Source organism: Carassius auratus, chromosome 6 (genome assembly GCF_003368295.1).
Source record: "Carassius auratus strain Wakin chromosome 6, ASM336829v1, whole genome shotgun sequence".
Classification (NCBI taxonomy): domain Eukaryota; kingdom Metazoa; phylum Chordata; class Actinopteri; order Cypriniformes; family Cyprinidae; genus Carassius; species Carassius auratus.
In genome coordinates, this window is record NC_039248.1 from 27,953,135 (window position 1) to 27,968,817 (window position 15,683).

The 15,683-nt window shown below is 37.1% G+C and overlaps 1 protein-coding gene across 1 annotated transcript; it reads right to left on the reverse strand.

Moving 5' to 3' along the window:
• Positions 1-2,328: 2,328 nt before the first annotated feature.
• On the reverse strand, positions 2,329-15,183 carry cttnbp2nla (CTTNBP2 N-terminal like a). Its single transcript, XM_026266261.1, has 5 exons — positions 15,056-15,183; positions 11,603-11,710; positions 4,876-5,148; positions 4,613-4,720; positions 2,329-4,349 (listed from the first exon to the last, which is right to left on the reverse strand). Exons 1-5 carry the CDS (start codon positions 15,068-15,070, stop codon positions 3,288-3,290), a joined length of 1,566 nt encoding a protein of 521 aa, XP_026122046.1. The 5' UTR covers positions 15,071-15,183; the 3' UTR covers positions 2,329-3,287.
• Positions 15,184-15,683: the final 500 nt, after the last annotated feature.

Consider the following 15,683-nt stretch of genomic DNA (forward strand, 5'->3'; position numbering starts at 1 on the left):
CATAAGTACAATTTTAAAGCCAAAAATTGATGGTTGGATAGGTTTTAAATGATAAAACGATATATACAAGGCTAAAGTACTTGTACAAAAGCCTACAAATAGGCTATCTATCTATCTATCTATCTATCTATCTATCTATCTATCTATCTATCTATCTATCTATCTATCTATCTATCTATCTATCTATCTATCTATCTATCTATCTATCACATGCTTCATTATAATATAATATCAGGCCAGATGTCCAGTGTTTGTTTAGGTGTCAACATGCCAGACTGGTTTATGCTAGTCTATGTATAACTCAATGAATACCTTCTAAACAAAGATAGAAGCCATTGCTCATATATTTTGGGACGTGACATTGTCAATGTACATAATCACCCCAGCTTGCTCATAAAATATAGACCACTGGTATTGGACGGAGGGGGGACTGCTTTTCACACAGTAATACAAAGTAAACAACAAAGAGCTCCAGAAAGAATGTATCTGGTCACTTTGACTCACACTCTGTCCTTTAGCTTCCTGCCAAAGATCATTAAAGGAGGAAATACGCGCATTAGGAGATAAGATGTCGGAGAATCCACTTTGTTTGCTTGCCATTTATTTACTCATATTGAATTAATATAATAATGAACTTAGAGTCTTGAAAACAGACACACACATATATATACTCTCTCTCTCTCTCTGTTACTCTTTGTTATTTATTTATTGTTTATTAATAGTTAGTAAGGTAGTTGTTAAGTTTAGTTATTGGGTAGGATTAGGGATGTAGAATATTGTCAGGCAGAATAAGTGCTTAATAGTAACACTGATTCATGCCTTAGCAACCATTACTAAACACGAATAAATGCCAAATCTAACCACCACTGGGGCTCATACAGTGGAGAGCATCACCTTTTGTTGTCTCTAAACAGTGTGTGACTAGAATACTTAACCCATTGGCACCAATAATTAGTGAAGTGTCCATTCTGTACTGAGAGGTCAGTGCCCTCCCCTCCCCTGATTTAGAGGAGCTGGTGATTATAGCAGTGTGTGGGAGACAGATTTCACCAGGCCAGGCATGCGTCCCTGTCGGCCTCGCAACCTCGACCTACTGTCCCAAACAGGAATGTTAATTAGCAGCATCCACCAGAGGGGGTGACCATCCACTGACACACAGGACATCTACAGATAAACCAGTGTAGTCAGCAGAAATAGCAGCACTGATATTTTAGGGCACATTAAATGAGTAGTTCACAAAAAATTTAAATACATAATTATTATATACAAGTAATAAAATGGATTAAAGTTCATGAATATATTATTATATGAAAAGGTTTGTATATTATAGCAATATCGATATACTAATATTGCTCTTGTGGTATTGCTTATCATATGATATATATTGTGACAAAAACTCATAGGGGCATTTTTTGACCCAATATTTTGAATTTAAGGAACATAATGTATGTTCTGTATAATGTACATTTCATAATATATAATTTTTCATAACAAATTGTTAAACACTAGCCCTAATTATTTATTCCACTTGTTGTATCAGACTTTGCTGTGAATTTTCAGTACATGTAAATAATGACAGAATTTTCATTTTTCTATTTTATATATATAAAAAAATAATTTAAATTTTTAAGTAATTTGTTTTAAATTTTATATTTAATTTATATTATTTTAATTTTATTTATATATTTTTTTAAAGATTCAAATGGGATTTTTCAAGTGAAGTCCAGCTCTACACTGTGTAAGCTGTGAGTTTGCGCTTGATTGGAACCTGGTAAGACCATTGTGACCGGGGGGCAGAGTGGCACATACTTCATGCGTGTTTGCCTCTCTGTTTCCCGGGCCACACACACTCACACACATATACACACACATAAAGAAGGGATTTAGGATTTAGGGAGAGGCTCCTGGCTGGTTAAACTGTGATCCCCGCTCCTGTTAGTCTCACATGGATGCTTGTGATGCACACACATTTTTCAAACACTTTGCCCCGAGTTTGAGACAGCAGATGCTTTAAGATCTAAGCGTCGGTTGTGCTTTCATTTGTAACATCAAAATGAGAATCATACATTGACTAATTTTTGTGCTTTTGAGCTTGTAGTTAGGATTTAATGTTATCTGTTCATTAAAGGTTAAAACTTTATAATAACATTCATTACTAGACATCTTGATTCTGATTGGTCAGTTTAATGTTAAAATTAATACTGCAATGCAATAATGACATTTTTAGTGTGACAAATAAATAGGTTTCTGAATTCTTTTTTTTTTTTTTACATAACCACCATTTTTTGAGCAGACTATCACAAAACTACCACATTTATACACAGAAATTGATTATATCTCAAAATAACTTTATTTCACATACTATTTTTAAAATGCAGGGTATACTGTGCAGTAAGCTAGTCTACTAGTATTCCTTTCCAAAAATATAGCCTATGAATGGCTGAGGATGGGTGATACTATGCCCTCTGCTGGCTGGATTTAGGCAGTACAAATATTCAAATCTTTTGCTCCAGCCCATGTCTACAAGTGTATCAAAAAAATTAAAAATTATACTGGTTATAAAAATAACATTCATATCAGATCACAAAAAGAATACAAACTTAAAAGATAAACAAAACAGAACATTATAATGTGATACAAACATTTGTAATATGATTCTGAGCGAGATGTAAATATTAGGCTAAATATCCAATACATTTAGATATACAAAACAAACTGCTATGTGAGAAAGCAAAGGATTATTCGCACATGAAATTTGTTAAATATATAATTCAGTGTAAAAACTAGATGACGGTAAAATGTTCAGTTACACAATCATGTGAACTATTGTTCAAGATTTTGGGGTTGGTAAAATTGTTTTCATGTCTTTTATGCTCACCATGGCTGCATTTATTATATTATTAACAATACAGTGAAACAGCATTATTGTAAAATATTTTTACAATTTAAAATAACTGAAATCTATTTTTTTTTTACTGTACAGACCCCAAACTTTTGAATGGCAGTTTTTATATAAATATTTGTCTGAATAACAGTATATAAAACTATTTATAGAAGCTGGTGATTGTCAGTGATAAACATGAAAAATGAGTTTTCTCATGGTAAAATACAGAATACATAATGTATTCATGCACACAATCAACATGCATCTGACTGAAATATGGTAACATTGCAAAATTACTTCGAAAATATGTTTCAAAACTTCTAAAATTATTTTAAAAACCTGAAATGTCCCTCACAAAAAATTCAACAGTGTTTGACACGATCAAGTTCATTATTTGTGCTTGCTAGCCGCTAGAAGACAGCACCAGGTCTGGTTCTTTGCCGTTCTCGGAGTTGCTGCTGCGTCCGCAACTGGCCACCGTTTGAGCCAAGCGAGCAGCTCGGAGTGTGGCTGGTGAAGGCGGCGTGTCGGCGAGGCCTGGTTTCTTGGGTGGGATGGGAGGTGGGTTCCCTCTGTCGACTCTGGGAATAGTTGGAGACCTGAGAGTGGGAGACAGCATCCCAGAGTGGGCCAATGTGTGGTAATCTGTGCCGAAAGAGGAACTGTTGGGAGAAGTTGGTTTGCTGGGACTTTGCGGAGAGCTGAGACGATTCAGGGCTTGTGTGACAGTGCTGCGGGGTACTTGTTTAGAAATGCTGTCTAGTGGAACCACATGGGCTGCACAGGGTGAGAGGTCACATGGAGAATTTGGAGGAGAAGAGACGATCTGAGAATCTTGGTCAAAGGTGCCTTGGAACTTGTGACGGGCTGCATGGAAGCGCTGGTTGATGCCAGCCTGGTACGCCGCTTGTATACTGGGTATGTCGAGTGAATTATTGCTGCTTGTAGGGCTATGAGCTTGTGGATTGGTCTGAGAGCTCCCATTGGTTAACAAGCCTTGCTTCTCAACGTTTTCATCTTCCTCCGCAGGAATGTGGTGTCCGTTTATTTGGGTCTTGTTTGAGTTCTCCTCTGCTTTGTTCTTCTCTCTCCTCAGTTTCTCCAGTTCTTCCTGTAGTGCTCTACAACGTGCTTCCTCCTTTCGTAATCTCAGCCCAAGCTGCTCCCGTTCAGTGTCAAACTCAGCCAGCAGCTCCTCTCGCCTCGCCTCCATTTGCATAGCCCGCTTCTTTTCCTCCTCGATCTCCGCTCTCAGAGCCTGATTTGAAGCTCGTTCACGATCGAGGCGATGGCTGAGTTCGCCGGCACGCTGGGACTCCTCGTGTGCCCGCGTGCTGGAGCGTTTGCATTCCCGTCTCAGCGCCGTCATGAGCTGTTTATGCTGGGTTCGCTGCTCTTCTAACTGATCATTCAGTCGTTTGTTCTCCCTCTCTATTCGGGACACCTTTGCCTTCTCAAACTCCAACTAAACACAAGTATAAAATATACACAAATTAGTAAGAAATAGACACTGATAGACTGATAGAAAAAATATTTCTAAAATGTTTGATTTGGAAGTTTGGAGTTGTTTTTAAGTATTTTATGCACCCCAAGGATGCATTTATTTGTTCTTTGCTTTGCTATAATAACAAAGCAAACACTAATTTTGATTAAGACAATACAAACTGTAGCCCGTTCCCCTATAGTACCTCAAATTAAGATCACTATAATATTTTCAGTTCTTTATACCTGATGCAGGAGGCGCTCTCTCTCCTTCTCCAGAATGTAAGTGACATCATCTCCTTCTGCAGTATCCTCAGCGTGCTTCCTCTTCTCCTCCTCCAGATCAGCAATGACCTGAAACCACCACAAAGGGGCGACAGAATGAGATAAAGATTAGCCTATAAACCAATCCAATCTCAGCTTGACCTGATAAATCCAATTTAAATGATATGATGCTCGCATCAGTATCGATGTAAGTGGCTTTCAGTTGTTATACAGCATAAACTCACCCTCCTGTGTCTGTTCTCAGCAGCTGCTAGCTGTTTCAGCATCTTCTCCTGCATCCTCCTGCAGTGTCCGACCACCAGTTTCAGCACCGTCAAAGGATCCGAGCGAGCCGTGGCCCCACAGACCCCCTCTCGTCTCTGGGAGGAACTTCCTCCATCGCCCCTGGTCTGGCCGGAGCTCTGGAGGACCTCACTGTCTCTCTGCAGGGCCAGGAATGGGTCGCTCAGGTTGTATTTGCCATATCGCTCCAACATGTAGGAATCTCTACGCTGGGCCTGTAGAAAGAGGGATTTATTGGATTATTTTAGATGGATTTCTGCACATTTCACTCTAAACGATTAAATCTAATTTTGCATAATTTTGATTAGTGCTGTCAAAATAAGTGCGTTAACACAGGGACGGAGCTAGGGTTGGCTGATGTGATGTCTGTAAATCACAGAACAAAAGAAAAAAGAGGAAATCAATAACTTTTGTAGCTTTAAGGATTCATCTATTTTTAATTTAGAACTTAATGTTTGATAAAGCTTATTCAATTTTTGAATATTTCCTACTTGCTGAAGGGCAAAGGTAAATATGACATTTAATATAATGGTTTTATGTGAAGATTGTTTTAAGTTAATTTAAATTAGAAATTTTTTTTTTTTAATTGATAGCTCACAATTATACTGTAATGATAAATGAGTATAATTGTATAATGAAAAAAATAACAATTTCCTAGAGACATCAGTAGTATCGGTATCGGTGATATTGGCCTTCAGTCATAAAAAAGATGCCTTTAAACAAATACTACAATTATACTGTCTTTATGTTGTTTCTACATTAATTTGAAGATTGAATGTGAAATTAATGTTCATAATTCAATATTTTTTTATTGTCTTGGTAGTTTGCGACTCATTTTTGTAGCTTCTATTCAAAACATCTCTGCAAGCCTTGTAAAGCGGCCTCCACTTTTCTCTTTCACAGACACACTCGCTACATACTTGCTTTCTAAACAGGAAATGAGATGATACAGAGCACATGACCCTGCCAAAAGCAACATAAACCATCCTCTTAGGCTCTGTGTGTATGTGTGTGTGTGTGTGTGTGTGTTCATGTTCAGCTCCTGGTGTTTGTTGTTTTAAGTAGGAGGTCACGCAAGGGTTGCATATAGAGGTGAAACAATCGCTACAGTTTAGGTAGGGTCAATGCAGCGAATAGGACACCAAAAAAAGTTCCAGCTGGAGTAATTTAATAACTCCTGAAATGACTCCTGAAATGACTAAAAGAGCTCATTTGACCCAGAAAAAACCCCCACAAGGATAAGGAACCGAACGGAACTGTTGAACAGTGAAGAGAGAGTAGCTGATTGCTAAAGACAGTCTTAAATTACAGCATTCAAATAGTGTTGCCAGGTTATGGCTGCATAGGTATCCTGGGTGGTTACTAAGGAGTTACTAGAGTGTTCTGAGCAGTTCTGAGTGTTCTGGGTGATTACTCAAACTAACAAATGTACTTGTTTGCAACAAAAGAGGTTGAAGCTTAAACATAAAGAGAAAGGCGTGATGAAACACTCCAACCTCATACAGGGTAGTTTGGAATGAGTGAGTAGGTTTTATGAGTCCAGCTGAAAGCTGTAAGACTGGGAGCTTCTGAAAAAATGACTAGACGTCTACAGGGAATAGTAGTATGAAAATGAATCTCAGGAGGAGGGTAAAGACACACAGATGGACACACATCAAAACACATACTAAGGGTCCAAAATTAACGTTTTGCCACACCGGTCAATAAAGGATGAAAATTTATTGACTGTAAATAATCATTAGCAGCCACAAAAACTGTATTTTCCATTATTACCCTATACGCATTGATGTTGTTAAGACAACTCCCAAAGAAGGGAGTATATACAAGGGCTGGGTAAAAAAACATTTCTCTCTCATTTAAATCGATTGTCATTTTTTTACGAAATGATTGTGCTTTGTTACTTTTTTTTTTTACTTTGTTACTTAACTTTGTTATCATAAAAACTTAATTGAGTGTAATTAAAGTGCTTGTATACAAATTAGTTCATTTAAAACTTCAATATAATAGAATTGCAGTACTACAAACTGACTCTCATGTTCATTTTACTGCATTAGTTGAGTTAATTTTTTCCTTGAGAACATTTAGCATGTACTGCACCTGATAAATATCCCAAATAATCGATAGTGCATCAAATCAGAAATCGAATAGAGTCGCAAGTTAGTGAATCCAAATTTAATTGTGAAATTTGAGCCAAAATCCAGCAGCCCTAGTATATAACGTGCATATACCATGTTGAAATAAAAAAGTCAAAGAAACGTAGATAGAATACATGGCTCGATGCTAAACTAACACAGAGATGCCTGACAGAATGACTGATACACCACAGGTTCACTGCATTGTCAAATCACTCGGCTCATATGCTCTTTAGTGACAGATTCAGTTTGGAACATGCATGTCCGTCTGGTAAGTGTGTGTTAGAGTTTTTGCTGTTTAATGGTTTACTCAAGTTCAGCAACATAAAATCTTCTAAGATTCTGCTTCTCCAGGAACTTGAGATTATCAGAAACTCACACATTAGCCATGATGAAAGCGGTAAATGAGTGTAAGTCAGTACACTTTGACTCTTTGTGAACCTCTTTGGCACTGATGCTGGAGCAGATAAACGTGCCGTGCAGACGTGACACAATGAATGAGTGTTTTATAGTCTGAAGCAGAAGTGGTGAGAAAGAAATAGAGTAAAGGCTATGTTTTTGTCTAGAGGAGGCCTGCTGGAGGTGCTTAACAAGAAAATGAGAATGATGGTGGGTGACATTACCACCAATACTTTAATGAAAGCTTGGGGTTTTAAAAACACTGTAAAAGTGACACACAGCAGCTTTAAAAATTAATGTTATTTGTTGCATGCAACCTGTAACAAAAATGCATGTCCTGGGATTTGTGGGATTTCATAGTTTTCACCAAGGTATCCAATGACAAACTGGAAATAAATAAACTTTCACTGAGTTAATTCCTTGTTTTAGGAAACATCCTGTGAATTATGTAAAAAAAAAAAAAAAAAAAAAAGCAGTAAACTTCAAGGGGAAACATATAATTTAAGGGAATGCATTTCTGAAGTAGACATCTTAAAGATAGGTATCTAGGAGTTGTTATATAATAAGTCAAATCTTTTTATATTATATAACTTCTTTAAAGTATTTTCCTTTCTCTTTGGAGTGTTACAAGCTCTTGGTGCATGAAGAAGATCTGTAAAGTTGCAAAGACTAAAGTCTCAAATCCAAAGAGATATTCTTTATCAAAGTTAAGACTCTGCCCCCCCTCCTCCCCCCCCCCCCCCAACAAAAAACTGCATATTTAAACACGCCTCCACGTATACGTCACTATGTGGAAATATTTGTGTAATGCTGCCCAAATGTTCACGCAAAGAAAGAAGATGTGGTTCCAATGAGAGAGGCGGGGCATAGAGGACCTACAATAATGTATAGTATTTAAAAATAATGTGTTTTTTGAACATTAAAGCATGTCAGAATATTCTGTTACACCAAATACACAAAATAATGATCTTTAAAAAAGATCCATTTGGCACAAAATGTAAACTAAAATAAAAGGACTTAAAAGTATTGTATTCAAGCTAATAACATAGTAATTTAAGCTTCAAATAGCCCAAACAATCAACAGCTGCATGTACTGTGTGTAAAACCTTTTGTTTATCAAGTTAATGGAGGTCTGCTTTCCATTCTATATTTATGATGTTTTAAATTTTGTGTGTGTGTGTTTAGGCTAATAGCTTGAGCAATTATGGGGGCCTTGGGAAGATTAACCTTACTAATGACTTAAGATAAGTCAGCCAGTCTGGTGCCTTCAAACAAACTCTATGTGTGTGTGTTAGTTATCTGATAGATAAAGATACCATAAAGAGTATCTTCACTGAGAACATTAGAGAGACCAGGGATAAAATAGTGAGATACTGTTGGTATCTGTTACCTGCACTCTCAAAATCATACTAACCACTCATTTGATAGTACAATATAAAAAACTATTTTTGATAATACATTTACTTGCTTAACTTTGAGCTGAACACCTGGAAGGCATTCCTTTTGAAACTCAAAGTCTATGCACTTCTTAGTCATTAAATGTTTTCAAGTTTTCCTGCAAAAGTCAACAGCTGCTGGGGGGCAGAAATAAGCATGGAAATGATTATTTGAGCAAAATACCATTTAGTTCCCCTCTATCTTCAGAAAAAGCACCATGAACAAATTATGAATAGTGTTTGCATGTACGATTAGCATGACTAATGAAGTTATACAGAAATTAGAAGCTGCCTTCTAATGTGACTTCTGCCCTCCTGTTGATTTCCCCCTTTACGTTTGACCAAAATGCATAAGGGAAATTTGCAATGTGTATGTGTGTGAGAGAGTCAAAACAGAAAAGTCATGCCTTAATGACCTCATTCAAAGCAGGCAATGAGTGACAGAGATTGTAATCCCAGCATGCCAGAACATCGCCCCTAAAAACCACAGAGAGCTTTAGAAGAAATATGCAGTTGGGTTAAATATAAGCTTTCTACCTAAGTCACCTAAAGTGTTTCAGAGGAATGGTTAAAACCCCAAATCTACAGTCTGTGATGCTGACATAGCCCCAGTCCAATGCTTTCAAGAACAGGAATGCAGCAGATTATATCAGTTCAGCCTTCCATAGAGATTTACCACAAAAACATGATCTGAGAGCACAGATGTTGTATTTTATCACCATGCTAACATGATCAGATGAACAGACGACACTACAATAGAGTTTAAAGCTAAAACTAGACAAAAGGAAATGTGCGTAATAATGTTTGACATGTTTATGTGTGGCTTTGAAGAGAACAAACAACATTCAAAGGCTTGGTCGGGGCCCAGAGAACTGGCGTTTGTATGGACGCAAATGGTATGCTCAAAAGGGAAGTTGTCTTGCTCACTGTCTGGCTGATTCTGAGTCACTCCTACATTGCCAAATCAGTGTTTTAGAAGCAACTGTGGTATTTATAAATTTAAAGAAAACTCAAAACATAGTTTCAGGCTACATTTCACCACATCTCATTTAACAACTTCATTTAAATAATTTAACAAATGAATTTATTAGAGCATTAAATGTTCATACTTATTGTGACTGAAATATGATTTAGAGGACTAAAATAAGAATTCAACATGTTCTTTACAGGATTTTTGTGAATTGCACCATTATAATGGTGCTGAATGATTGCTATGTATTTACATAGTACTCAAAAGTGCTTTTTAAAAAAAAGTGAGGCAGATTTGATTGTTCATCCTGAGTTTAGTTCAGCCTGCTGGATCTGTATGCCGTTTGGAAGCCCGGTGTCCACCAGAAGTGTGGGATGAGGCCCAGCAACAGCGCTGGAATGTAGTAGGAGACTCATAGAACAAAATAAATAAATAAAAATTAAGCAGAAAAGAGTTTGCTGAAAAAGCAAAGTAAATGAGAATCCAGTAAACTCTAATTAAATCCTGCTGAACGCAGTTGAACTGGGAACATAGCAAAACACAGGAAGTACAACAAACCAAGTTTTAACAGCAGTTATGATCAAATATCAATCATTTTTGCATTTAGTGTTGGTTCTTGGCAACAATTCTAAAACGTGTGAATTCGGAATCATTTTACACCAGCAGCAGCATTTTTAGCATAAGGACAAGGTTTACAAAAGCTAAAGTTGTTTTGTTGTTGTTTTTTTAATAAATGTATAGCCTTTACATGTCTTGAGTTTTGTCCAAGATGATTTGTACACTGAGGTTTCTTAGTGTTTAATATACTAGTTTTTATTGTGTTAGCGTGCGCGATTGAGCTCTGAGCCAGCAGACATCTGGCTTTCGTTGAGTGATACAGCTATAATGTCTCTCATGGGTATCTAGTCTGCTGTGCAAAGAGTTAAATGTGTTTGACAGCAAACTACTGACTGCCAGTACACAATTACTGAAGCATACTATTACTGAAGTATTGACTTATTAACATTGATGTAATTTCTCATTAACAAGCAAAACCCCAGCAGTAAAACCAGCACGAGAACCAGAGATGGACTTAATCAATCTCAACTATCTAGGTCATTGTAAAATGTATTCAGGACAATCTGGGCTTGTTTATATATTTGGTTGATGGGAACTCTCCAAGGAATACCAAAAGAATACACACCACAAGATCATAAGAGCCGCGTATTAGCTCCCTAATGGTGTAAACTGATGTATGACTTGGGTCGCAGCTGCTTGGATAAACATGCAGCAACAGCGCTGTACAAAGCTGAACATCTAAACATCTTGAACGGATAAATTAGTCCAGATGCTCCTGAATAAATTGTACATGACACATGAATGATTTTCTTTTTATTTTGTCAAGTTCACTACTGGCCCACCAAGCCAATTTTCTTTCTGTTTCTCACAAAACTATCCTATAGCTTAGTAAGACTTAGATATGTAGCGCACAGCTCATTTGTAGTGCTCTCTTATGGTCATTTAAAAGTGTTTTTAAGGGCTGTATGAAGATTCTCCAAAACTTCCACAGAACAAAATAACACCATATGTGTTTAGAATGACATGTGGCTGCATAAATAATGACAGAACCTTCATTTTGGCAAAGTATTGCTTTTAGAACCAAGAGTAGCATGATTTGCCTGTTCTGCTATAGACTGCTGCTTACAAAGAAACTCTGAAAAACATTATTATCCATCGACGGGACTGGACTAACCTTGAGTGCCTGTATGACAAAGTCTCTGGCCTCCAGCTCTCCCTCAAGAACACTGAAGAGCAGCAGCACATCTCTCTTACTCAGAGCCTCCACATACAGCCTCGACTCCTGAAAAGACAAAAAATGGAGCATGAGTGGGTGACTAAATACGAAATATAACTTCAGCAAACTATACACAACATTAGCACAAAGTCTATTCTAAATAGTTTGGAGAACATGCAGTCAGGCAACAATCTCCATGTCCACAAATCTTCTCCCCCTCTTTCCATCTGCAGACCAAATGACTGCAGTCTGCTGTATTCTCCATGTGCTTGTCTTGATTATACAGTGTGCTGCTTATTCAGTGCATGGGATCATAAAATAAACAATACAAACCCACAGTAAATAATTGTTTCTTTATGTTTCCAGTATGGATGCACCATGCAATTAAACATCAATATCACTTGCAGGCATTTTTGACATGCATGCATGCACAAACACACACACACACACACACACACACACACTATCATTCAAAAGTTTTGGGTCAGTAAGATTTTTTAAGGTTTTTGGAAGCAACATTTAATGCATCCTTGCAGAATAAAAATACTGTATTTTTTGGACTATAAGTCGCACCTGAGTATAAGTCGCATCAATCCAAAAATACATCATGATGAGGAAAAAAACATATATAAGTCGCACTGGACTATAAGTCGCAGGACCAGCCAAACTATGAATTGGGACTTTTTTTCTTCTCAGAATTGCATGATACAAACACACAATTCTGACTTTTTATATCTCACAATTCTGAGTAAAAAATAGTTATAAAAGCTATAAAAATAGAGTTAAGAATAGTATTTTTTCTTAGAATTTTGAGTTTATAGCTCACAATTCTGACTTTAAAACACGCAACTGCGAGTTATGTCAGAATTGGTAGAATTTTTTTACAGCCGTTTTTTTTTTGGGGGGGGGGGGGGGTGTATAACTGCCAATTGCTAATTTATATCTCACAATTATGAGGAACAAAAATGGAAATATGTCATAATTGTGAGGAAAATAAAGTATTGTGTATTGTATTTTTATCTTGCAATTCTGACTCCATTTCTCGTATTTCTGAATATATATTATGGAATTATGTAAAAAAAAAAGAAAAAAAAAAGAAGATTATCTCGCAAAGATTAAAAGTCACAATTGACTTTTATTTTTTTATTCAGTGACTTCCATAATAAACACTAGCTTTGATTATTAAAAAATTACATACCAATAAGGCCATGATTAAATGCATTTTTGCTTTCATCTTTCATAACAATGTGCACTAAATCAACAGACTGAATTAAACCCATCACAATTTTTCGCCTCTTTATCTTCGAGAGGTTTGTTTGCAGCCATTATGCTTCATCAAAAGCTATTTATTTTAAACCAGTCCTCCTGGAGCAATCAAAGGGTTAACAGGCTTGTCCGAGAACATAATGGCTATAGATCACAGCTGTGATCTCAGAAAAACTCCCATTCCCATGTTGTGTTTCTTTCAGTGCAGTTCACAGGAAAAGAAAAAGCAGGTCATTTTTTTCCATTTTACTCTTATGAGTCAAAGCATCTGTCACACATCAAAGCTAAAGCAGCATTCCACGACTTTTCTATTGATAGACAGCTAGAGAAAGAAACTTCTTGTTGGTAGACTGAAATTCCTTCCTGAGCTCTTGCTTCTAAATACTACTAGTAATTGTGCATGGATAACCCTGAGAGTATCGAATTGCACTTTCCCATATACCTTCGCAAACATAAATGCTTTGACCCTGCGCTGCAAACTTCAACTGAAATAATCTTATGAAACTCAATCTCGATTTCTGCCTTCTGACCCCACTTTAATGGCGCTTCGTGTCGAGATTTGTGTGGTTAGCCAAAGTTTCCACATCATCAAGTCGCGGAGGAGTCTCAGAGTGTTACATAATATGCCAGAGACGGAAGACGTCCAGCTACTGTGCGCCAGCTGAAATTTGGAAGCTCGACTTCCACGTCAGAGCTGAATAAATCGCATTACTGTACTTTGCAGTGAATGAATTCAAATTCTCCTTTTCATCTGTGCTGTCGTGCAACCTTCAGTCAATCTGTGCTTGTAAAAAGCCGTCACATGTCTATCGATGTATTGTGCACCGATGGGAACTGCGTACTAGATCTGAGGCCGTGACTATGCAAGAAAGCTTTCATGGTTTGTGGTTTCCCCGTTCAAACCGTGCTAATTTGAAGCGTGTTCCTAAGCAAAGCCATACTTTATAGACGTGCTAATTTCACAACTTCACTTCGCCTTTCATAAAACCCAAAGAAAATTATTTCATGCTTCAGTAAGTGCTTTCAACTAACTAACAGTTATATAGATCACGTGAAAAATACAGTGGATACACTTGCTTTTTTTTTTTTTTTTTTTTCATGCATGTGTCTCTTTACTAAAACTTGTGATTTAGAATGAAACATTATAGGAAAAGGTGATAAAAAGAGTCAAAACATTCTTAGAGATCATTATATGTCTTCAAACCCTTTCTTTTATGTGCACACTTGAGGATTAGCCAATGGTGTTCTTCATGGTTGACTAATTTGGCATTTCCTTTGTAATGGTGCCCATGCCTTTCTGAATTAAAGGGTGCTACACTATTCAACATCGGCCTGAATGCTTCTTAAATTACCCAGCATTTCTCCCTGGAGCTAGACTGAAGCAGGCAGTGTTTGAGTCCAAGCTCACCCGACATGTCAGAGGGTAATTAATTTAATCCTCAAGCTGCTTGTGAGCTACAAAACAGATGGCCCAAAGTCAACTGCCTGTTGATGTGATCAGCTGGACAGACTTCATAAAGTGTCATATATTTTCCTGTTTTAAGCATTTAAGCAGTTAAATAGAATATTCTCATAGATTCTGTTTTATTGTCTTACATATTTCAAAATCCTATTTTTTTCAGGTTGATTTTTCCCCTGACTTTCTGGGATGTCATGCATCTAAACCTAATGTACTGCAGTTTTGGGCTCATTAGAGTTTATCAGACTCGGAACGCGGAATATATATGATGCCCAAAAATGATGAACGCCTATTGATGCAGAAACGCTACTTAGGTAACAGTCACACTACGTTTTGAGACACAGCATCTGGCTATCTGGTAAAATGTTACATTTATGCAGACCTCACAAGCTAAAAGCAGTAAAATAATACTGCTTAGGCTACTTTAAAAAGCGATTTTTCGACTGTATTATTTTTTACGTATGCTTCTCATATAACTAAAGAAACTCCATGTAGTAAGGACGTGTAAGTTACTGGCTTAAGCTGCTGTCAGAACTGTTGGCTATTTAAAACTAATTCGCATTATGGATTCAACCTATTCATACAATCATAGGAAGAAAAAAATACTTTCTGCTCTCGTGCTCATTTTCTCCACCTTTCTTACTTTATAAGTATAAAGCGATATAATATAAAGATAACGTTCTCACCGTTGTGGGTGCCATGCCAGGTTTGATCAGTTTCCAATATCGCTCATCGAGCAGCACCGTTGTTTAAGATCGGCTTCACCGAAGCTCATCTGTGTAAAGGAACGCTAACAGACATCCTACGTAGCCAATAGGGTGTAAGCGTTTTAACTCAATAGACCAATTAGAAACGAGACGCAGGGATAGGAGGCGGGACGTAACAGGAAAAGTTTTATGAAATGGGATTCTTTGTGCAGCGGTGAAAGCACTCTTCAGTCAAGAGTTACCAACACGCCTTAATCACGACATATTTGGACGGATTTCTGTGAAAACAAAGTTTTTATGGTATCAGGGTCGAGTAAGATGAATAACCACTCTTAAATTCATCCTTAATGTTGAAAATATGTAGACGGTTGGTTAAATTTGACGAAATGCACGTGTGCCACCTAGTGGTGTCCTATTGTAATTCCAAGCACACAAAATAAAGGCAGCCCCAAAAAGTATTTGGACATTCATGTCAGGGTTTAAAGTACAGTAGTAAACATTTGAAGTGGATCAAAAGTTGTTCTAAAACCAAAATGCGTTCTTGTCTTTGGACAACTTTGTGATCCACTTCAAATGCTGACTACTGTAGATAAATGCCTTTAAAATA

What these genes read in the sequence shown, in the direction of transcription:
- cttnbp2nla (XM_026266261.1), bottom strand. An exon ending in TTGTCATACAGGCACTCAAG is followed by an intron (nt 5,149 to 11,602) that starts GTTAGTCCAGTC and finishes CTCTTTCTACAG; the next exon opens with GCCCAGCGTAGAGATTCCTA. An exon ending in GAGAGCGCCTCCTGCATCAG is followed by an intron (nt 4,350 to 4,612) that starts GTATAAAGAACT and finishes ACTTGTGTTTAG; the next exon opens with TTGGAGTTTGAGAAGGCAAA.